Genomic DNA, 24,934 nt, shown 5'->3' with positions numbered 1-24,934 from the left:
ATTGAATTCTTGCGAAGGATTTTTGTGAATAATTAATTTTTTTTTTTTGAAAATTTTTTTGCTATTTTAAATTATTACAAAACATGAAGAAGGCGATCATTCCGAGTCTTCGACTCGGAGTGATCGCCTTCTTCATGTTTTGTAATAAAAATGTCCGCCATACTGGATCCGCCATTTTGAATTTTGAAAATCAGACTTCAGATTTATAATCATTACAATATTGATATAAAAACAAAAAACGGAGTGATCGCCTTCTTCATGTTTTGTAATAAAAATGTCCGCCATACTGGATCCGCCATTTTGAATTTTGAAAATCAGACTTCAGATTCATAATCATTACAATATTGATATAAAAACAAAAAACAGCAACAATAATAAAAAAACTGCGTACATTTTTTTTCCAAACTGTTTTTTACTCAGGGGAATGTTGTCAATAGAAAACAATTTTTCTTTTTTTTTTTCTAGGAGGCGCAGAACTATTAAAAATAAATTTTTTTTTAAAGACAAAAATTATTTTTAAATACTTTGTTTCATGACTTCAAATCCATAAATCGAGTAATAAGAAATGAGAAAATGAGAAATTTTTAATTGGTAAGAAACTGACGATGACAGGGGGTGGCGGAATAATGATTACTTATATTATACCTCTCGCTCCTAAATCGATGGCTCTTAAATAAAAATATATTTGTTTTATGAAAGCAAATGGAAAACACGTTACTCATGAAAGTAGATAAGAAAGTAAATTGTCTAGTTTCCAGATCACCTTCATTTAAAGAAAAGTTTTCTAATAACATTGTTTCTTCAAAGTTATTGACATTATTTACCTTTAGAAAAATTTTACAGAAATTCGAACTAAAAACACTCGAAAGACTTCGACTAGAATTAAATTCTAAAATCTAACGAGAGATAAGAAAAAGGTGAAGAAATAAAATAAAACTTAAATATTTTACAAACGAGAATTCATGTAATTTAATCTTATAAAGGCATAAACAAATCCGTTTGTAACACATCAACTCATAATAGTAATTATGCTAACCACCAACTTGTTTTTTTTTTTATTTACAATATCGATCTGCTTTCATTTTACTTCGTCTGTCCAGCAAAGTTTCATGAAGTGAACCATCTTCTTTTGCTTTCTTCAGAGTCGAACGATCGGCTTTACATATTCGCAATTTTTTGTCTTGGAATTTTTGAAACTTTCGTCTAAAAGAATAACAAAATTTTCTAGTTTAAAACAAAAGGGGAAATTCTCTAGTTATAAGCTTGGTAAATTTAAAATAAATTTGTTATGATATGGAAAAAAATACATTCTATAGAAAAAAATGGTTTCCAAACAAATATACTTACACAAATTTTTCTTCAACTTGTGCTAAAGATCCTTGTTCTTCTTCACATACATCATTATCTGCATCATCTACTCGCTGAATAATGCTTCTCATACAAAGAAATTCATCAGGTCCAGCAGTTTTACTTTGACAAACAACATCATCGTCACTTGTCACCGAAATGAAATTGTTTGTACTACTTAAAATAGCGAGTTTTCCGTCCTGAAAATATTTGTCAGAGTAAAAAAAATATAATTTACATTATAGACATCAGACTACAAAACCCGATAATTAATTTCAAAAAGTATCAAGAAGTAACTTTCAAACTAAAGAAATAGTAAAAAAAAATAGGTATCGAAAAATTAAACTTGACGACCAAAAAACTCGTTTTAGAAACTTCACAAAACTGACAAAAATTCCATTCTATACTTTACTTTCCTGATTTTTTCCTAATTTTCATCAAAAATATTTACTTCTTTCTTACCCTGCTAATAAATTGAATTCCTGACACGAATTTTATTATTCATGAAAGAATTTAAATATTTATGAAAATAATTTAATTCTTGCCAAGAATTTTATAAAATTTTTCAAATTAATTGATTTCTTTTCACTAATTTTATGCAAATTCTAATTTAAATAATTGAATTCCAGAGAAATTTTTATTATTAATAAGAAGAATTGAATTCTTACGAAGACTTTTATAAAAATTTTTTTAAATAATTGAATTCTATTTGGAAATTTTATGAAAATAGTAGATATTGAAAATCATTGAATTGAGAAAAGTTTTTAAAAATAATTAAATTTTACAAAGAATTCTATTAAAATTTTTGAGAATAATTGAATGTCTGTGTGGAGTTTTATTAAATTTTGTTAAAAATAATTGAATTCATAAAAAGCATTTTATTATTTATGAAAATAATTGAATTCTTGCTAATGATTTTATTAGAATTTTTTTAAATAATTGAATTTCCGAGAAAAAATTTGTTACTTTTAAAAATAATTGAATTCTTGTGATGAATATTGTTATTTATGAAAATAATTGAATTTTGCAAAGAATTTTATTAAAATATCTTAAAATAATTGAATTTTCGGGAATAATTTTGTTATTTATCTTTAATAATTAAATTCTTTCGAAGAATTATTTATGGAAATAATTGAATTCTTGGGAAGAATTTTATTAAAATCTAAAGGAATAATTAAATTATTTCAAAAAAATTTAATTAAAATTGCATTTGAAATAATTAATTTGTTTCGAACAATTTTATTAAAATATTTGAAAATAATTTCTGTGAAAAATTCTAATATTATTAATTATTGTAAATAATTGAATTCTTCCAAAGAATTTAAAAAAAACTTTCTTTAAATAATTGATTTTTCCGAGGAAACGAAATTAAATGTTTAAGAAAAATTACATTTTTTGAGAAATTCCTGTAAAATTGTATTAAAAATAATTTGAAATCATGCAATTCATTATATTATTTATGAAAATAATTGAATAGTTGCAAAGAATTTTATTATAATTTTCAAAAATAATTGAATTCCTAAGGAGAATTTTATTATTTATGAAAATAATTGAATTATTGCAAAAAATTTTATAAAAATATTTAAAAAGAATTGAATTTCTTTGAAAAATTTTGTTATTTTTAAAAATAATTGAATTCTTCATAAGAATTTCATAAACATTGTTTTAAATAATTAATTTTATCGATATATAATAAATATTATGAAAATTTTATTTTTAATAATTGAATTTTTGTGAAAAACTTTATTTGTGAAAATAATTGAATTTTTCCATTAATTAATTTAAAATATAGTATTAAAAATAATTGAAATTTTTTGATGAGTTTTATTATTTATGAAAATAATTTAATTTTTGCGAACGATTTTATTAGAATTTTTTTAAAAAATTGAATTTTCAAGAAAAAATTTGTTACTTTTAAAAATAATTGAATTACTTGTGATGAATATTGTTATTTATTAAAATAATTGAATTTTGCATAGAATTTCATTAAAATGCCTCAAAATAATTGAATTTTCGGGAATAATTTTGTTATTTAACGACATAATTGAATTTTTTCGAAGAACTTTATTAGAATCCAAAAGAATAATTTAATTATTTTTAAAAAATGTAATTAAAATTGTATTTAAAATAATTGATTTTTTTATATAAATTTTATGAAAATATTTGAAAATAATTGAATTCCCGTGCAAAAATTTTAATATTTTTGTAAATAATTGATTTTTTCGAGGAATCGAAATTAAATTTTTAAGAATAATTACATTTTTTTGATTAATTCCTGTAAAATTGTATTAAAAATAATTGAAATCCTGCGATGAATTTTATTATTTACGAAAATAATTGAATAGTTGCAAAGAATTATTTTGCGAAAAATTTTATTAAAATGTTTAAAAACAATTGAATTTCTGTACAAAATTTTGTTATTTTTCAAAATGATTGAATTTTTCATAAGAATTTTTTAAACATTGTTTTAAATAATTAATTTTTTCGAAATATAATAAATATTATGAAAATTTTATTTTAAATAATTGAATTTTTCGATGAATTAATTTAAAATTTTAGTATAAAAAATAATTGAAATTCTTCGATGAGTTTTATTATTTATGAAAATAATTGGATTCTTGCTTAGAATTTTACAAAATTTTTTTTTTTAATTGAATTTTCATGAACAATGTCATTATTAGTAAAAGCAATTGAATTGTTGTGAAGAATTGTATAAAAATTTTGTTTAATAATTGATATATTTTCGAAATTTTTTTGAAAACTCTATTCTAAATTATTTGAATTCTTGGGGAAACTTTATTATTTATGAAAATAATTGAATTATGGATGAATTTTATCAATTTTTTTTAATAATTGAATTCTTTTGCGAAGTTTTATGAAAATACTAGATATTGAATATAATGGAATTTCGAATATTTTTTTAAAATAATTGAATTGTTTTAAAGAATTTGATTATAATTTTTAAGAATAGTTTTTTGATTTCAAGTAATAGCAAATTTAAATTAGTGTGAATTCTAAAAAAAAAACCAGAAATAGTAGCTTTTCGAGGCTGAAATCTAAAAAAAGTGCCCAAATAGAAGCGTAACGTAATTTTACTTATTTTACTTATTCATATTCGTAATCAGTGACTTAAAAAAATGGGAAATAAAATAGATTTTCTAAAAGTGTTCAATTTGGAAAAAGATAAATTAATATACCTGAAAAATTGGTTCCCATTGTTCTAAAGTACCGACAGCATCACTTCGTCCCACTACAACACCATTTTTATCTACTCCCAAGTATTTACCATATCCAGATTTTAGAGCAATTTTTGTCTCATTAACGGGAATGGCTATTAAAATTTCCTCTGGCGATGGACCGTCACCCTCATCATGAGGAATTCCCAATGTAAAAAGACCATTATCAAGTGCCTTTATGTAAGTTTGATTTTTAAATTCAATAGCCACTGTTCCTGTTATCTCTGACACACTAGATGTTTTACACCAACCTCCTAAAAAAATAGTAATAAATTGTAATAAAAACTTAATTCGAAAATTATATTTATCTTCATTTTAAATACAGCATTTCATTAAAATTATAATCGTAATTTAATATTCTTAAACATATATAATTGAAAAGCAATTACCATGATTAATAACGTCGGTGTCTTGAACTTCGGTCGTTTTTTCAACTTTTTCCAAGTTTTTGTGCTTTCTTTTTTTCGATCTGAAATATATATTCTTTTTATTAAAGGTGAAAGACCAATATGGAAAAAAAAGTTGTTTGTCTTTGGAAAATTTTATTATAAATATTTAGTTAGCTTTATTTATTATTTGTAAATGAAAAACATTTATGAATTATAAATACTGCTTTCATAAAATAAATCGTATGATATTTTTTAAGGACATTCATTTTTAAGTATAAATTTAGAATAATATATTTTGTAGTATAGCCTTTACATCAAGAATTGAATTTAGAATTTATGGCATTTTTTGAAAAGAATTTATTTTCATGAAATAAATTATTACTCAAAAAATAATTGAACCGGAAGTTCACTTAAAATAATTCTGAGATTCACTTGTTTACAATTTAATTTCACGTAAATTCAAAAATTATTCAAAAACTAACTTTTTCGATTAAAATTACTTAAAATTCAAATTTTTTTTGAAATTTCAAATTTGAATCCTTTTAAAATTCTATAATTTCAAATTTCAGATTATTTTTTATTAATTTTTGGAAAAGGTCTTCAGGAATTCTTTTTATAAAAATACAGGAAGTTCATATAAAAAAAATTCTAAAATTCACTTTTTTACAATAAAAATATAATAAAAATTCAATATTATTTTTGAAATTTTTAATGATAATATTTCGAAATTAATTAAAATTAATTATTGTTACAAATCTTGTTGTTAATTTGTTAATTATAATTTATTAATTACAATTTTGTTATTTGTTAATTACAATTTTTTATTATTTATTAATACAATCTTGTAAATTATTAATTATAATTTGTGATTATTTGTTAATTATTGTTTGTTATTATTTTTTATTATAATTTCATTGATCATAAAAAGTTACAATTTGTTATTATACAACTAGATTTATTAGTTCAAACAATTAGAATCAATATATGTATTAGAATCAATGTAAATAATAATTATTTTAAAATATAAATACTTCTGTTTTTCGCCTTTCAGCACAAGTTTTCCTGTGCGAATTCTATTGTACTCCATTTAAATAAATTTTAAAAAATTTTGTTATTGTTTTTAGCAGACCGATGTTTATGCGACTGTTTTTGTTTTTTGACATTTGTAACTGTCATGAATATTATAATACAAAGAAACGCATGCCCGTGATATAAATAAAGTTTGAATTTCTTACACTAGAGGCGTTACTATATTAAGTGTGTGACGTCAGACGAGCGACTATTCGCTCGAATATTTTCGATATATCGAATTGCGATATAAAAGCGCTAAGTTTTAATATAAACAAATAAATTTGTTTTCTGTTTTTCTGATATGTTTCGATAGATAATATTATACCTACTTCTTTATTTTTTTACAATTTTTTAATTTAATAATATTATCTTTATTTTGCAAATAATTCAAAAATATTTTTATTAATTAATAAAAATATTTTTAAAAATATCTATAAATATCTAAAAAAATCTAAAAAACATTATTAATGTTATTATTCATTATTTCCTTGTTTCTAAAAAAAAATTTTTTAAATTGTTGGAAAATAAAAATTTAAAAGTAGAAAATATTTTGTACATTTTCAATTAAACTTTTTCAAAATAATTAATTCTACAGAATTATTATGGTTATAAGTTGATGAAAAATTAAGATTTTCAAAGAATTTAATTTGAAACCTTTTCAAAATTCAATTATTTCTTAAAATTCACGCTATAATGCTTTTAATATTCAAATATTATTTGAATATTTCATATTTGAATAATTTGAACAGCAAATATTCAAATCTAAAATTTTAACTGAAATTCATTTTTAAATAAATTTTTATAAGAAAATTCTACGAGAATTCAATTATTTAAATGCAAAAATGAATAATTTATTGAATAATTAAATATTTCTTAAAATTGAATTCTCATAAAGAATTTTATCAAAACATTTTTGAAAATTGATTTCTTTTGACGATTTTTAATAAAATTGCATTGTTAATCGAACAATTACTTTTTTCGAGGAATTCAATTAAAATTGTATTAAAAATAATTGAAATTCTGCGATGAGATTTATTTATGAAAATAATTGAATTTCTAAAAAGAATTTTAATATATTTATGAAAATAATTCAATCCCTGTAAAAAAATTTGATTATTAATTGAAAATGATTAAATTATTGCAAAGAAATTTATAAAAAAATTGGTAAATAATAGAATTAATATGAAATTTAGGAAAATTTTTCGAAAATAATTGAAAAACATTACATATTTCCGTTTCTTTATATTTTTCTAGAAAATTCTCAATTTTCATAAGGAAACAATTTGCATTAATATTCTATTTCTAATTTCAATTGTTTTAATAAAATTCAAAGTTTTTTCAAAATAAATGAAAAAAATGTTTATAAATTATATTTGTCAATTGGAAAATTTTATTGAAAATGAAACTGAAAATTTTTGAATTTTTAGTAAAGAGAGGAAAAAATTTTATTAAAAAAAATGTCCATCTGTTAAATTTATTTAAGAATATCTTTAATTGTAAAATTATTCGAAAACAATAATTTCTTTTTTAAATATTTTAAATATTTAATTATTATTATTTTTCCGTAGGAATTAAAATTTTTCAAATTATTTAAATACAATAGTAAATTATTTATTGAATAATTCAATGTTTCCTAAAATTTAATTCTTATAAAGAATTTTATTAACAAATTTTTAAATAATTCAATTCTTTTGACGAATTTTATATTTTAATAAAACTTTTTATAATATTTGCATTTTTTAAGGAATTCTATTAAAATATATATTGTATTAAAAATAATTAAAATTGTGAGATGAGTTTTATTATTTATGAAAATAATTGAATTATTGAGAAGAAACTTATAAAAAATTTGTAAATATTTGAATTCCTGCGTGAAATTTTTATTATTTATGAAAAAAATTAAATGTTTGCGTACAATTTTATTAAAATTGTTTTTAAATAATTAAATTCCCTTGGGTAATTTGATTGAAATAGTAGATATTGAAAATTTTTGAAAATAATTGAAATTTTGACAAGAATTTTATTAAAATTTTTGAAAATAATTGAATTGTGAAGAAGAATTTTTTTATTTATATAAAGATAATAATTGGTATTTTCTGGAGATTTTTTTGTAAATTTTGAATATAATTGAATTTTGTGCTAAGAATTTTATTACTTTTGAAAATTAATTGAATTTTTGCAATTATTTGTAACTTCTTCAAAATCCAATTCTTTAGTGTTTTTAACTAAAAATTTTCTATAAATTCATTATTTTAAATAATTAATTAAATATATATTGACAAATTTAACTAATTTTAAAACATTTTGAATTTTTAAAATTTTTCAAAAATCTTTAAAAGTTCATTTAAATTTCTAAATGAATTCATTCAACATTGAAATTTTATAAAATTTCAAATTGAAACCGTTTTAAGTTTATTTACATATTTATGAAAATTGTAAACTCAACTCTTTTAAAATTGAATTAATTTTGAAATATTTAAGTAAAATTATTCATTCATTCAATAAATTAAATTTTTTTCAGAACTTTTAATAAAAATTCTTTATTTTTCCTTGAATTCCCTACTATGTCAGAAAGTATATGATTATTATAATTATAATAATATTAAAACTATATATATTCAAATTCATATTTTATTTTTATAAAAAAAGAAATTAAATTAATAATTTTTACATTCTATTATTTTTAAAATGGCTATCATTTTATTTAAAAAAGTGAGTGAGAAGTTCGGTCATCCCTCTCCAGTTAAAGAATTTTAATTACATATTTTGATAATAATTGAATTTTCAACGAATTTTAATGAAAAATCTTCAAGAGTAAATTTAAAAATAAAAATTATATACCCAAATATAAATCCTTCTTCCGCCGCAGTTGCTTGAACCGTTGAATAGGAGAGGTTAAGGGCTGTTGCCGCACTTCGCAAACTTTTTTGCGGATTATTTCTTATAAATTTAAGAATTTTTTCCTCGATCGACGGTGTTCTTACACGCCTCGGAGCTCCTGGCATTAAATTCTGTGGCACAATTTGCTCTCCATTATTAATCCGAATCACCAGACGAGTGATCACCCTATGACCGGGAAATCGCTGTCTGTCGGGAAATCTAGTTCTATAAAGATTTGCCGCAGCGTTAGAGCTTTTGCCTCCAGCATCATTAAAACAATGAAGCATGTCTAAATACTCTTCCTCACTATACAGCACCATTTTTCTCAAAACGAAAGAAATTCACTCACTCAAGTTATTCAAATAGCAACTTTGACATATATTCACATATAAAAAGTATAGTTAACGCCATTTAAAAACAAATGAAAATTAGATGATTTTTTTTATTCTAACGGAATGAAAACTATTCAAATTCCGTTAGAACAAAAACAATTCAAAATGATGTTCATTTAAAAATAAATTAAATTCAATAAAAAATTCAAATTTAATTTAATAAATTAAATTGTAATAAAATATTTTTTTTAACCAGGAAAAATACTAATAATATATAATACATAAATATAAAGAGATGATTTAGGTATCTACATTTTTTTTTTAATTTTATAAATTTAAAAAAAAATTAAATTAACAATAGTATAACAAGCAATAAACTTTTCTTCACTGAAAATAAATAAATGAGGCTCCGGACCTTAAAATGTCACTTTTACCACTTTTTTTTTTAATTAATGCTTTTTAAGATCCGGAGCCTCAAATATAATATAAAAAAGTATAATAAAAAATAAAATAAATAAATAAAAAATACATAAATAAATAGAATAGATAAGTAAAAAAAAACATAAAAAAATCTACATTAATAAAACCGACAAATTTTTTTTTATAAATTTCTTCGCAATCATTCAATTATTTTAATATATAATAAAATTCTTCTTCCATTTCAATTATTTTCGTAAATAATAAAATTCTTTTTAGGAATTCAATTTTTTTTTATAAATAATAAAACTCATTGCAGAATTTCAGTTGTTTTTAATATGTACAATATTTTAATCGAGAATTCCTCGAAAATATTCTTAAAAATTTTATTAAAATTCGTCAATAGAATTCAGTTATTTAAAAATTTATACATAAAATTCTTTATAAGAATTCCATTCTAAATTCAATTATTCAATAAATTGTTTTTTTTATATTTAAATAATAAAATTAAAAAAAAAATTAAATTAAATAATTAAATAAATTATTAATAATAAAATAATAATTTTGAGAAATAATTGAATTTTGAAAAGGTTTCAGATTATAAAAGCTTTGAAAATTTGAATTTTTCATAAATTTTTTAACTAACAATTTTGTGGAATTAATTTTTTTTTTTGAGAAACTTTAATTGCGGATTTTTTTTTGAAATTATTTAAAGTTTTTATTTTCTAATATATATTTAATTAAAGAATTTACGGATAATTGAAAATTTTTAAAATTGAATTGTAAATAAATTATTGCAAAAATTTAATATATTTTGAAGAGTAATAATATTCTTCGCAAAAATTAAATATTGTTCAAAAGTAATAAAATCCTATTCTTTTTAGGAATTCAATTATTTTTATAAATAATAAAATTCTTGTCAGAATTTCAATTATTTTCAATACAATTTTAATCAAATTTCTCGAAAAATGTAATTATTCTTAAAAATTTTATTAAAATTCGTTGATAGAATTCAATTACATATTTAAAATTTTTTTGATAAAATTATTTATCAGAATAGAAGTTTAAGAAACATTTAATTTTTCAATAAATTATTTATTTTTTTATTTAAATAATTGAATTCTCTCGTAGAATTTTCTAATAAAAATTGATTTAAAAATTAATTTTAGTTAAAATTTAAAATAATAATTATTGAATATTAAAAGCAATATAGCGTGAATTTTTAAAAATAATTGAATTTTTTTAATATTATTTGAAGTTTTTATTTTCTAATAATTACATATATTTTATATTAATGCTGCAGGTATTAATATTACTGTTTTATAAGAGAATGTAAAAAAAGTCAATAAAAAAATTATTTTGAAAATTATTTAGCATATAATTTTTTAATTTTGTTAGTATTTAAAAAAAAAATTGTATCCTTGTAGAAATTGCTATTATAGTGCCTCACAATATTTAGGGCGCTAACAATAAAAATATATCATAATTCTTATTAAAAGAAAAATTTTATTTCACGCGCCTAAACTTAGGGAACCCGTTTGGTGGCACTACCTTCGTGCTGTCAGATTGGAAGACTTTTCTTCAAATCTGAAGAAAATTAAAGCAATCCTCAATATTTATTGAATTTTGAAGAAATATTTTAAAAACTTGAAGAATTATTCCATTTATTATTTTGCAAATTAAAAAATTTCATATTTGCAAATATAAATATGAATTTTTGAATAATTTCAGATTCAAAATTTAAAAAATTTCTCTAAAAAAAAATTATAATAAAATTCTTGTTATGAATTTAATTATTTTCAATAGGTACAATTTTAATTAAATTTTCTCTAAATAATTTAATTATTTTAAAAAATTTTTTTTGATAAAATTCTTTTAATGACTAATTATTTTCAAATTTTTTGATAAAAATTTTGCAAGAATTTAGTAATTTTCAGTACATTAATTTTAAAATTCAAAACATTTAAAAGAAAATTTATCAAAAAAAGTTAAGAAGCAAACAAGAACTAACTTTAAACTGCGAACGGATTCAAACGCAACAATGGAGCTTAACGGAGGTACTCAAAATTTTTTTAGAATTTATTTATAATTATTTATAAAACATTAAAAAAATGTTATTTTTCAATTAAAAAAATCAAATATTTAATAACTTTTGAATGCGTTAAATATATTTTCTATATTATTTAAGAAATCCTTTTTTTAAAACATTAAATAATTTTTCCTTTCATTATTTCTCTAATTTTCCATATTATTATTTCTAAAATTATTTTTACACATTTTTGAGTTTTAAATTTTAAACTAAAAAAAGTTGTTTGTTCAATTATTAAAATTGACAATTAAAGTTGCTAATAGTCTTGAAAAAAAAAACTTTTCTTGAGAGATCCGCTTGACCAATTTAAAAATAAGGAAAAAAAATCCCTATCTTGGAAATGTATTGTATAATAATATTTATTTTAAAAACTTTGTATATTTTCTATAGTTTCCTAAATTATTTAGTAATAAAATGTTATTACAAAATTATTATACTTTTGTATATGTATGTATATATGTAAAACAAAAAAATCATTTTCTTATTTTTTTTATATTAATCAACAAAAGAATCGAAAAAAATTTTTTTTATAAATTCTTAAATTTTTAATAGTTAATAAATTCAAGAAACAATTTTTAGACTAAAAGTTATTAAAAATTACTTAAATCACACTATACTAGAATTAAAAGAAATGATTTAACGTTGAAGATTAAATTTTGTGATTTTAGAAGATCCGTTTGGGAAATTCTGTGACTCTTAGTTCAAATTAATTTTTTTATTTATTATTTAAGAACATACGTCACAAAAGGATAATCAATACCTGTAATTCATTATTCCTATATGTCTTTTCCTTGATTAATCTATTCTCTTATTATCCCTTCCAGATAAAATTCCCGATGATTAGTTTTTGTATTCACATTCTCATTGTCATTGTGAAGCCTGAAGAATTAAGTATTTTTTAAAGTTTTATCAAACTTGGTGTGTATAACCATTTATTTATAAATTTATTTATATTTCTTATGCAATTTAAATAAAATATTGAAATGATATTTTTTCGTTTATGTCGCTTTGTTAAAAATAATTATTATTCTCCTAAATGTTTTATATTATTTGATAACTTATTTCATTGGTTGGGTGTTTAGTTATTTTTTTTTTAAATTTATAATTTCGTTTAGTTTTATTTGTACAAATTTATATTTTTAATTCTATTACAATGAAGCCTCAGTTGTAATACATGTTCTTTATTCGAAATATTCATTTTATTTTATAGTTGATGATGACGAACGTGAAGTCATATTTTTACCCTCAAGACAATATTATACGATTTTTGTACAAAATTTGAAGCAAATCCGTTTTTTTTTAAATTTTTTTGTCCGCCATTTTTAACATTTAAAATCTGACTTCAAATTTGTAATCAGCAACCCCGAAAACCTCCGAGTAATCAGTTTCAAGCAAATCCGTTAGACTTTTGATATTTTCGTCCGCCATATTGGATCCGCCATTTTGGATTTTTTAAATCTGACTTAAAATTCATAATAAGCGATTCCAAAAACCTGTGTAATTTGTAATTTTGTTGCCTTGAAAAATTCTAATTTAAAAAACTCTGAGAAAATAATATAAAAAGATCTTTAAGTTTCGAAGAATTAAAATGTTTCCAATGTTTGCAATAAGCAAAAAGTCTTTTCTTCAAAATAACTAAAAAAATGTTTTAACTTACAAAAAATGATAATTTTTGTACATTTGCTTTAAAAAAAAGGGAAGAACAAAATTTTTGTATTTTATTTTTTCCGTTAAATGGATTTTTAATTAAATAACAACATTTAAAAGTATAGTAGCAAAATAAAAACATTAAAGAAGAGGAAATTTCCGCTTTTCATAGAACATTTCCTATTGTAAGTTTAATGATGATGAGCTGCATTGTGACTGTTATATCCTTGATAATTATTTATCTCTTAATCATTGTAGTATTTCTGAAACCTCATAATATTTTGATGTGATGAAAGTAATATTTATTTTGTCGTCGTTCATCTACTCGTATAAGCGAAGAGACCACCGCCTTGAACCCTTTCTGATTCATTTGATAAGTAGACTTTTGACCGATATCAAATTTTTACTATGTTGAATTTTTACGTAACTCTTTAACGGTGTTGACTGTATTTACTACTTTGACTTTTACTTTTTACACTTTTTTTGTCATAATTACCGTTATGCTGTTCGTGATATTCTTATGTAGCATTAATTCAAAGTGCATTTTTCAGGAAATGTTTGAGATATTTTTCGGAAACGTAATGTTCCTCACTTGTTGGTGTATTTATGTAACTAAATTTTCCTATGAGTTTTCAATAATTTCAAATTAAAAACTGTAGTAAAAAATTAGCTATCGAAAAATTAAACTTGACGACAAAAAAAAACTGGTTTTAGATACTCTTCACAAAACTGACAAAAATTACATTCTATATTTTATTTTACTGACTTTTCCTAGTTTTCATTTAAAATATTTACTTCTTTCTTATCCTGCTAATAAATTGAATTCCTGCAACGAATTTTATAATTCATGAAAGAATTTGAATATTAATAAAAATAATTTAATTCTTGCAAATAATTTTATAAAACATTTTAAATAATTGATTTCTTTCGACTAATTTTATGTAAATTCTAATCTAAATAATTGAATTCGAGAGAAATTTTTATTATTAATGGAAAGAATTGAATACTTACGAAGAGTTTTACAAAAAATTTTTTTAATAATTGAATTCTGATTGGAAATTTTAAGAAAATAGTAGATATCGAAAATCATTGAATTGCGAAATGTTCAGAATTAAATCTTACAAAAAATCCTATTAAAATTTTTAAAAATAATTGAATGACTGTGTAGAATTTTATTAAATTTTTTTAAAAATAATTGAATTCCTAAAAAGCATTTTATTATTTTCGAAAATAATTAAATTCTGGCAAACGATTTTATTAGAATTTTTTTAAATAATTGAATTAACAAGAAAAAATTTATTACTTTTAAAAGTAATTCAATTCTTGTGATGAATATTATTATTTATGAAAATAATTGAATTTTGCAAAGAATAATTATTATTAAAATGCCTCAAAATAATTGAATTTTCAGGAATAATTTTGTTATTTATCTTTAATAATTGAATTCTTTCGAAGAATTATTTATGTAAATAATTAAATACTCAAAACGAATTTTATTAAAATTTAAAAGAATAATAATTGAATTATTTTTACCAAATTTAATTAAAATTGTATTTGAAATAATTGATTTCTTTCGAACGATTCTATTGAAATATTTGAAAATAATTGAATTTCAGTGAAAAATTATAATATTTTTGTGAATAATTGAATTTTTCCAAAGAATTAAAAAAAACATTTTTTTAAATCATTGAATTTTTCGAGGAATCGAAATAAAATTTTTAAGAATAATTAAACTTTTTGAACAATTCCTGTAAAATTGTAATAAAAATAATTGAAATCCTGCCATGAATTTTATTATTTATGAAATTAAATAGTTGCAAAGAATTTTATTAAAATTTTCAAAAATAATTCAATTCCTGAGAAGAATTTTATTATTTTTAAAAAGAATTCAATTCTTACAAAGATTTTTGCAAGAAATTTTTTAAATAATTGAATTCTGTTTGAAAATTTTACGAAAATAGTACCTAGATATCGTAAACTATTGAAGTGCAAAAATTGTTTAAAAACAATTAAATTTTACAAAGAATTCTATTAAAATTTTTGAGAATAATTGAATGTCTCAGTTGAATTTTATTAAATTGTTTTAAAAATAATTGAATTCCTAAAAAGTTTTTAATTATTTATGAAAATAATTGAATTTTTGTAATCGATTTTATTAGAATTCTTTAAAATAATTGAATTTACAAGAAAAAATTTATTATTTTTAAAAGTAATTGAATTCCTATGGTGAATATTGTTATTTATGAAAATAATTAAATTTTGAAAAGAATTTTATTGAAATGCCTGAAAATTAAAGAATTTTCGGGAATAATTTTGTTATTTATCGACATAATTAAATTTCGTCGAAGAGCTATTTATGTAAATAATTGAATTCTCGGGATGAATTTTATTAAAATCTAAAAGAATAATTGAATTATTTCAAAAAATTTAACTAAAATTGTATTTAAAATATTTGATTTTTTTCGAACAATTTTATTAGAATATTTGAAAATAATTGAATTTCTGTGAAAAATTCTAAAAATTTTGTAAATAATTGAATTCTTCCAAAGAATTAAAAAAAACCTTTTTTTAAATAATTGATTTTTTTGAGAAATCGAAATAAAGTTTTTAAAAATAAATACATTTTTTGAACAATTCCTGTAATATTGTAATAAAATTAATTGAAATCCTGCGATAAATTTTATTATTTATGAAAATAATTGAATAGTTGCTAAAAATTTTATTAAAATTTTCAAAAATAATTGAATTGCTGAGAATTTTATTATTTTTAAAAAGAATGGAATTATTGCGAAAAATTTTATTAAAATGTTTAAAAAGAATTGAATATTTCTGTGAAAAATGTTGTTATTTTTTAAAACAATTGAATTCTTCATAAGAATTTTTTAAACATTGTTTTAAATAATTAATTTTATCGATATATAAATAAATATTATGAAAATTGTATTTAATAATTGAATTCTTGTGAAAGACTTTATTTGTGAAAATAATTGAATTTTTCGATTAATTAATGTAAAATAGTATTAAAAATAATTGAAATTCTTCGATGAGTTTTATCATTTATAAAAATAATTGAATTCTTGCTTGGAATTTTATTAAAAATTTTTTTATAAAATTGAATTTCCATGAAAAAATGTTATTATTAGTGAAATTAATTGAATTATTGTGTAGAATTGTATAAAAATTTTGTTAAATAATTCATGTTTTCGAAATTTTTTTAAACCGTTATTTTAAATTAATTGAATTCTTGGGGAAATTTTATTATTTATGAAAATATTTGAATTTTGAATTAACTTTATAATTTTTTTTTAATAATTGAATTCTTTTGCGAAGTTTTATGAAAATACTAGATATTGAAAATAATTCAATTTCGAATATTTTTTTTTAAATAATTGAATCTTTTTAAACAATTTGATTATAATTTTTGAGAATAGTTTTTTGATTTCTAGTATTAGCGAATTTAAAGTAGTGGAAATTCTCAAAAAAAATGAAATCTAAAAAAAATTACCGAAATAATAGTATAACGATAAAAAAGTAGTAAATAGTAGGTTTTACTAGATGAGTGCGAAGCTTGCAGACGAGTTTTGGAAAAAATGGTTAAATTTACTTTGAAATTTGTCTCTCGGGTGTTTTCGGGGTCGTTTAATTTAAATTTGAACTTTAATTTTTAAAATGCGCATGATTTTTGGGAAAAAATGTATTAAATTTGCTTTAAACTTGACACTCAGGGCAGGGGTTTACAGATCGCTGTATATGAAACTTTAGAAATAGATTTTCAATTTTTTTACTTAACTTTTTTTAAAAATTGCAATATTTAATGATTACTTTTGTCATTTTCCCGAAACCAATTTTTCCGAATGTCTTTTTTCCCGAATCCATTTTCATGAATGACTATATGTTACCGAAATTAAAACTTCCAAATTTTTATTCCTAAATGTAAATATAAATATCATGAACTCTCATTCTCAATTGAGTACTGATCCACTTATTTCTTTATACAGGTAATAACTTAATTATAATTCGAATTATATAAGTGGATTTCTTAATTAATACGTTATTCTATATAACACATGTAATAATATTAAAAATAACTTGTACGCTAAATAAGTTAATTTTAAAAGATAAATACAAAACTTTGAGACGGAATCCTTCCACAAGTTTTTTCTTTATCTTTTATAAATTTTATCTTACTTTTGATTGGATTTGGCAATTATCTTTCATCAAGGATAATCAACTTACACAAGTATGTTCTAAAAATCTCAGAGTAAAGCAGACTTACAAGAAAGTATGCCTTTCAGATGCTTGGTTAAAAGTGAAAGTATAAACAACAAACGTGACGTTTCCTTCAATTTTATTCACAAATTTTAAATAAAAATTGTGTTTTTTATAAACAATAATGAATCTAAGACAACAATTAATAACGATATTTTTTCTCTTCAATGGATGTATTGCAATTGAATTTGGTGAGTAATTACAAAAAAAAACATTTCTATTTCACTAGTTATTAAAAATATAAATTAAATTATGATCTTATGCTAAGGAAATTGCAATTGTTTATTAAACAAAAAATGTTTTTTTTTTAAATTTACGTCGAGTGCAAAATGGAATTTCTGTTTCTGTAATTATTTCTATTTTAAAATTCCATGACTACATAGTTACCAAACTCTTGAATGATAACTGTTTTACTATTGAAAATTTGTAATTTAAATGAAGTGAATATTTAAATTAAATGAAAATTCAAACAGAAAATGTATTTAAATTATTATTTTTTTAATTGCTTGTCTACTTTGTAAAATAAACTTGCTATAAAATCTAGATATCAAAGAATTTGAGTTACTGATGTGATTATCTAACAAATTGAGGACATTCTTTCATAATGAACTCTCTAGTCCAAGTGTGTTAATATAGTGTTAGGTTAATATGCGTTAATATGAAAATTGACAATTAAAAAAGTTGCAAAATAGCAAAAATAAAAAATTTATTCTCAAAATTTTTAAAAAAGATTTCCAGCTATCTGAACCGTTTTTTCTGAAGAAGAATTAAAATTTTATTTTCAACTCATATTCAAAATTGTCGAATCGGACTATATTGCAGTTTATACTTATAGTTATGTCCTATAGTTTCCTTTAAATAATTAAATGATAGACAAAAAGTTTCTAGAATATAAAAAATTCTTTATTTTGCGCAACGTTTATTCGTTGGGTCAGGTTTTGACGACCTCATCGCAGACTGGAAATTTATTCAATTTTTACTTTCTTATATTTAAATAAAAGATTCGCAGGATTTTAGAAGCTTTACATAATTATATAATAACCTACTTTTGTGAAAATATGAATTTTTTTTAGCATTTGTATGAAAACGAAAATAAATTTATAACTACTATCTAAGTGCTTCTAATTCATTAATAATGATTTATTTTCCCAGGAGAATACTTTAAAAATTGTTATCTTAATTCCCCTGAATTTGATTCATGCATTGTTGAAAGTTTAAATGCTATACGACCTTATTTTAAAACTGGATTGCCTAAGTACAATGTGGCGCCGTTTGATCCATTTTATGCAAAGGAGGTATCCGTTCGAAGAGGTTTGCCAAATGCTGGATTTAAATTAACATTGAAAAATATAACTGAAAGCGGATGGACAGCTAGCAAAGTGACAAAATTCTACAGTGATTTGGGCAACTATAAGGTAATTGACAAAATTAAGGAAAGAAAATAAATAAAATACAAATATGTATTTAATATTTAATAAATTGTAGTCAAAGGATTATTCTGGATATGATAGTGAAATATTTTTATTTCTATTCTACATTTCACGATGCATTTAATAATTTGGCGCAAAAGAAAATGTTCCACAAAAAAAAATGTGTATAAAAATAAATATTCTCTGATTGCCGACAAAAAATTAAAATAAAATTAACTCCGCAAACTAAAAACATATAATTTTAATTTATTTAAGTTATGTTTTAAACTTTAGATTTTTTCTAATAACGCTAAAATTAATTCTATCCAAACATATAAAATGTTATATTTATTTGCTTTCAGATAACATACACTCAAAAATTTCCTAAAAAGAAATTAGTTGGAGGTTACGATTTTTCTGGGAGTTTCCTTGGATCAACAATAAACAATAAGGGAAAGTTTACCCTAACTTTGTGTAAGACAATTTTTTGTGTAAAATAATACTTATCCTCAATGAAGTAAAATTAAATTTTTATTCCATTATTGTAGTTTAGTGGACTAGAAATATCTTACGTTATGCTTCTATTTTGGCACTTTTTTTAGATTTCAGTCACTAAAAGCTACTATTTCTGTTTTTTTTTAATTTATAATACTTTAAATTCGCTAATGCTAGAAATAAAAAAACTATTTTTTAAAATTATAATCAAATTCTTGAAAACGATTCAATTATTTTCAAAAAATATTCGAAATTCAATTATTTTCAATATCTAGTATTTTTATAAAATTTCGCAAAAGAATTCAATTTAAAAAAAATTGATAGAATTCATCTAAAATTCAATTATTTTCATACATAATCAAATTCCCACAAGAATCCAATTAGTTCAGAATAGCATTTTAAAAAAAATTTCGAAAAAATGAATTATTTAACAAAACTTTTATACAATTCTTCACAATAATTCAATTACTTTCACTAATAATAAAATTTTTTCATGGAAATTCAATTTTATAAAAAATTTTTTTATAAAATTCCAAGCAAGAATTCAATTATTTTTATAAATGATAAAACTCATCGAAGAATTTCAATTATTTTTAATACTATTTTACATTAATTAATCGAAAAATTAAATTATTTTCACAAATAAAGTCTTTCACATAAGAATTCAATTATTAAATACAATTTTCATAATATTTATTTATATATCGATGAAATTAATTATTTAAAACAATGTTTATAAAATTTTTAATGAAGAATTCAATTGTTTTCAAAAATAACAAAATATTTTACAGAAATATTCAATTTTTTTTAAACATTTTAATAAAATTTTTCGCAATAGGTAATTCAATTATTTTTAAAAATAATCAAATTCTTCTCAGCAATTCAATTATTTTTGAAAATTTTAATAAAATTCTTCGCAACTATTCAATTATTTTCTTAATAATAAAATTTATCGCAGGATGTCAATTATTTTTATTACAATTTTACAGGAATTGATAAAAAAAAATGTAATTATTCTTAAAAATTTAATTTCGATATCTTGAAAAAATGAATTATTTCAAAAAAAATGTTTTTTTAAATTTCTTTGTCAGAATTCAATTATTTACAAAAAATTTAGAATTTCTCACAGGAATTCAATTATTTTCAATTTTCTAATAAAATTGTTCGAAAGAAATCAATTATTTTAAATACAATTTTAATTTAATTTATTGAAATAATTCAATTATTACTTTAGATTTTAATAAAATTGAATCCGAGAATTCAATTATTTACATAAATAATTTTTCGACGAAATTCAATTATGTTGATAAATAACAAAATTACTCCCGAAAATTCAGTAATTTTCAGGCATTTCAATAAAATTCTTTTCAAAATTCAATTATTTTCATAAATAATAATATTCACCATAAGAATTCAATTACTTTTAAAAGTAATAAATTTTTTCTTGTAAATTCAATTATTTTGAAATTTTTTAATAAAATCGTTCACAAAAATTCAATTATTTTCATAAATAATAAAAAGCATTTAGGAATTTAATTATTTTTTAAACAATTTAATAAAATTCAACACAGACATTCAATTATTCTCAAAAATTTAAATATAATTTTTTGTAAAATTTAATTGTTTTTAAACACTTTTTGCACTTCAATAATTTACAAAATCTAGGTACTATTTTCGTAAAATTTTCAAACAAAATTCAATTATTTAAAAAATTTGTTGCAAAAATATTTGTAAGAATTCAATTATTTTTAAAAATAATAAAATTCTTCTGTGGAATTGAATTATTTTTGAAAATTTTTAAAAAATTCTTTGCAAGTATTCAATTTTATAAATAATAAAATTCATCGCAGGATTTTAATTATTTTTATTACAATTTTAGAGGAATTGTTCAAAAAATTTAATTATTCTTAAAAATTTTATTTCGATTTCTTGAAAAATTCAATGATTTAAAAAAAGGTTTTTTTTAATTCTTTGGAAAAATTCAATTCTTTACAAAAATATTAGAATTTTTCACTGAAATTCAATTATTTTCAAATATTCTAATAAAATTGTTCGAAAGAAATCAATTATTTTAAATACAATTTTAATTAAATTTTTTAAAAAATAATTCAATTATTCTTTTATATTTTAATAAAATGCGTTCTGAGAATTTAATTATTTACATAAATAATTCTTTGAAAGAATTCAGTTATGTTGTTAAATAACAAAATTATTTCCGAAAATTCAGTAATTTTCAGGCATTTCAATAAAATTCTTTGCAAAATTCAATTATTTTTTATAATTGCAAGAATTTAATTATTTTAAAAAAAAATTTAATAAAATGCCACAGACATTCAATTATTGTAAAAAATTTGTATAGAATTCGTTTTAAAATTTAATTATTTTTAAAAACTTTTTGCAATTCAATGATTTACAATATCTACAATTTTCATAAAATTTCAAAACAGAATTCAATTATTCAAAAAATTTTTCTTAAAAATCTTCGTAAGAATTCAATTTTTTTTATGAATAATAAAAATTTCTCAAGAAATCAATTATTTATACATTTTTTGCAAGAATTAAATTATTTCTATAAATATTTAAATTCTTTCATGAATATTAAAAATCGTTGCAGGAATTGAATTTATTAGCAGGATAAGAAAGAAAGAAAATATTTTTGATGAAGATTTTGAAAATGTCAGGAAAATAAAATATAGAATAGAATTTTTGTCAGTTTTGTAAAGTGTCTAAAACGAGATTTTTTGGTCGTCAAGATTAATTTTTCGATAGCTACTTTCTTATTACTTTTTTTAGTTTTTGATAGCTAATTTTTTCTACTTTTTTAAAATTAATTATCGAGTGCGAAGTCTAATATTAGCTTCGTATTTAGTCTAAACGGATTTAATATTTTTAAAAAGTTTTTATAATTTTTCTACTTTCTGGACCCAAAGGAAAATTTCCATATGGGTTCATATAAGAACCCACATATGAAAACATATGGGAATCAATATGAGAAACAATTAGAAACATAATAAGGGACCTTAACACATTATTCATTAAGATTATTATCCCAGTAAACGAAAACTAATTGAAATGAATTAAAAAGAATTCACAAAGAGCTTTCGTGAATCCCGCTTTGTGACAAATACGAATTGGAGCCATGATGCAATTTTCCTGAATTCGTGAAACTGTATTGAACTTCCGAACCTTCTATCCGTACCAATTCACTGGACAAGTTTTGAGCCTTTAATTTTTTTCAATTCGTTAGCACGAATTCAATGCATTCCTTGGCCATTTCTTTCGAATGCGAATTCGTTTGGACAAATTGGTACATATTGAATTAAATTCAATTGAATATACAAAGAGCTTGAGTGAATCCCGCTTTGTGACAAATACGAATTGGAGCCTACCAAAAATGTTAATTCGTTTCAATTCATTTGAATTAGTTTTTTTTTTACTGGGATTACCAAAGTTTAGAATTTAAAAATAAATATTAAATCTTCCATTTGAATTCCAGACGATCTTGTACAAACAACAACAATAACTAGTGTCCCAAAAAAAGCAATGGATGTAAAGGTTAATGTGCAGTCAATAAAGGATCTAGAATTGCATATATCAAATTTGCTACAAGGAAGAAATTTTTTGGAGGAAGTTTTAGATAGAATTATAAATGGTGCTTGGCAACCAGGATTCGCTGTAATAAGACCATTAATTAATGAACTAGTTTCAACTGCATTCACTGAAATATTCGGGAAAGCATTCAAAAACTTTCCATTTCAAGAAATTATTAAATCCAAACCATTTTTTAAGCTTAATAGTACTAAAGTGTAATTATAATTCATTGAAATTATAATGAAACTTGAAATATCAAAATGTATATACATATATATAATAATATGTAATTAACTATATTACTATTTGAAAGTGGAAATATATTTTTATAAAGAAATTTATTTTTTCTAGTTATAATTTATTATAATTCAATGGTCAAGAAATAAAATTGAATAAGTCTTAAAAACGTAAGATTACATGCAAGGTTACGGTAATCTTATGACAATAATCACAGCGTATAGTATAAGGTCAACGTAAGCTTACACCTTATAAGATTGCATCAAACTAACACTATGGAATTTAAAAAAAAATTTCTATTGTTAAATAAAAATGGTTGAAAAAGCGTATTTTTTGGTCGGGTCAAAGTGATGTGACCCCTTAATAAATCAAAAATTAATCATTTATAAATCAATAATGAAACAACAATGAATGAATGGATCAATAATTAATCATTAATGAATCAACAATGAATCAACAATAAATCAACAATGAATCAATAATAATCAAGTAATGAATCAACAATGAATCAATCATCAATGAATCAATAATGAATCATTAATGAATCAACAATGAATCATTAATGAATCAACAATGAATCATTAATAAATCAACAATGAATCATTAATGAATCAACAATGAATCATTAATGAATCATTAATAAATCAACAATGAATCATTAATGAATCATCAATGAATCAATAATGAATCAATAATGAATCATTAATGAATAATTAATGAATCAACAATGAATCAATAATGAATCAATAATGAATAAATAATGAATCATTAATGAATCATTAATGAATCGTAATGAATCAATAATGAATCAATAATGAATCATTAATGAATCAATAATGAATCAATAATGAATCAATATTGAATAAACTATGAATCATTAAGGAATCAACAATGAATTATTAAAGAATCATTAATGACTTAACAAGGAATGAATAATTAAATATACACCATATTACTTGCTTGTCAAGAACTTAATGTAAATGCATCCAAATCCATGCATTATTACATATTGCAATGGTAAAGTACGTTTTAACAAAACTAATTAGAATACTAAAAAATGTTGACACCGCTTGTATGAAATTTATTTTAGACTGGAACTAAATCTAAAATGTCTGAAATAATTGACTACTTATAATTACATTATATTAGTGATATACAATGTAATAGCTTCATTTTAAAACGTGAAAGACATAGAAAACCCATTCTATATGCATAAAAAAATTCCACGATTCACGTAAATTCACGATTCACAGAGCCAAATACCGCTAAAGCAGAAACATGCGCATGCACAACTAAGAAAACTTTCAAAATGACTAATTATACTAGTTGACTTAACTAGGAGAGTTATACTTTGACAAGATTGGATTCGTGGTATTGACAAAAGGAGCATGTTGAATTGAATAGGAATCCTTACACAGTAAATCGTGAGGTATTAAAATAACACCAGAATGGATTAAAATAATTCATTTTTCTGTTATTTTTAATTACGAATAAAATTTTATTTAAAATCTAAAGCAAGTCAACG

The 24,934-nt window shown here is 20.6% G+C and overlaps 2 protein-coding genes across 3 annotated transcripts; one reads left to right on the top strand and one right to left on the bottom strand.

The window, feature by feature from the left end:
* Positions 1-942: 942 nt before the first annotated feature.
* LOC122498840 (protein FRG1 homolog) lies at positions 943-6,157 on the bottom strand. Its single transcript, XM_043606803.1, has 5 exons — positions 6,004-6,157; positions 4,973-5,052; positions 4,545-4,837; positions 1,348-1,547; positions 943-1,203 (listed from the first exon to the last, which is right to left on the bottom strand). The coding sequence occupies exons 1-5, from the start codon at positions 6,057-6,059 to the stop codon at positions 1,056-1,058; spliced, it is 777 nt and encodes a 258-aa protein (XP_043462738.1). The 5' UTR covers positions 6,060-6,157; the 3' UTR covers positions 943-1,055.
* Positions 6,158-12,633: 6,476 nt separating this feature from the next.
* On the top strand, positions 12,634-23,513 carry LOC122498842. 2 transcript variants are annotated; one of them, XM_043606806.1, is made up of 5 exons: positions 12,634-12,679; positions 17,704-17,868; positions 18,830-19,092; positions 19,449-19,560; positions 23,078-23,513. In XM_043606806.1, the coding sequence occupies exons 2-5, from the start codon at positions 17,802-17,804 to the stop codon at positions 23,389-23,391; spliced, it is 756 nt and encodes a 251-aa protein (XP_043462741.1). In that variant the 5' UTR covers positions 12,634-12,679; positions 17,704-17,801; the 3' UTR covers positions 23,392-23,513. The 2 variants fall into 2 exon arrangements, with proteins under 2 accessions (XP_043462741.1, XP_043462742.1); XM_043606807.1 differs by lacking the exon at positions 12,634-12,679 and having other exon boundaries at positions 17,689-17,868.
* The last annotated feature ends 1,421 nt before the right edge of the window (positions 23,514-24,934 follow it).

This window comes from Leptopilina heterotoma, unplaced genomic scaffold, assembly GCF_015476425.1.
Source record: "Leptopilina heterotoma isolate Lh14 unplaced genomic scaffold, ASM1547642v1 Lhet_160, whole genome shotgun sequence".
NCBI classification, from domain to species: domain Eukaryota; kingdom Metazoa; phylum Arthropoda; class Insecta; order Hymenoptera; family Figitidae; genus Leptopilina; species Leptopilina heterotoma.
This window is presented reverse-complemented; position numbering and strand designations above follow the sequence as displayed.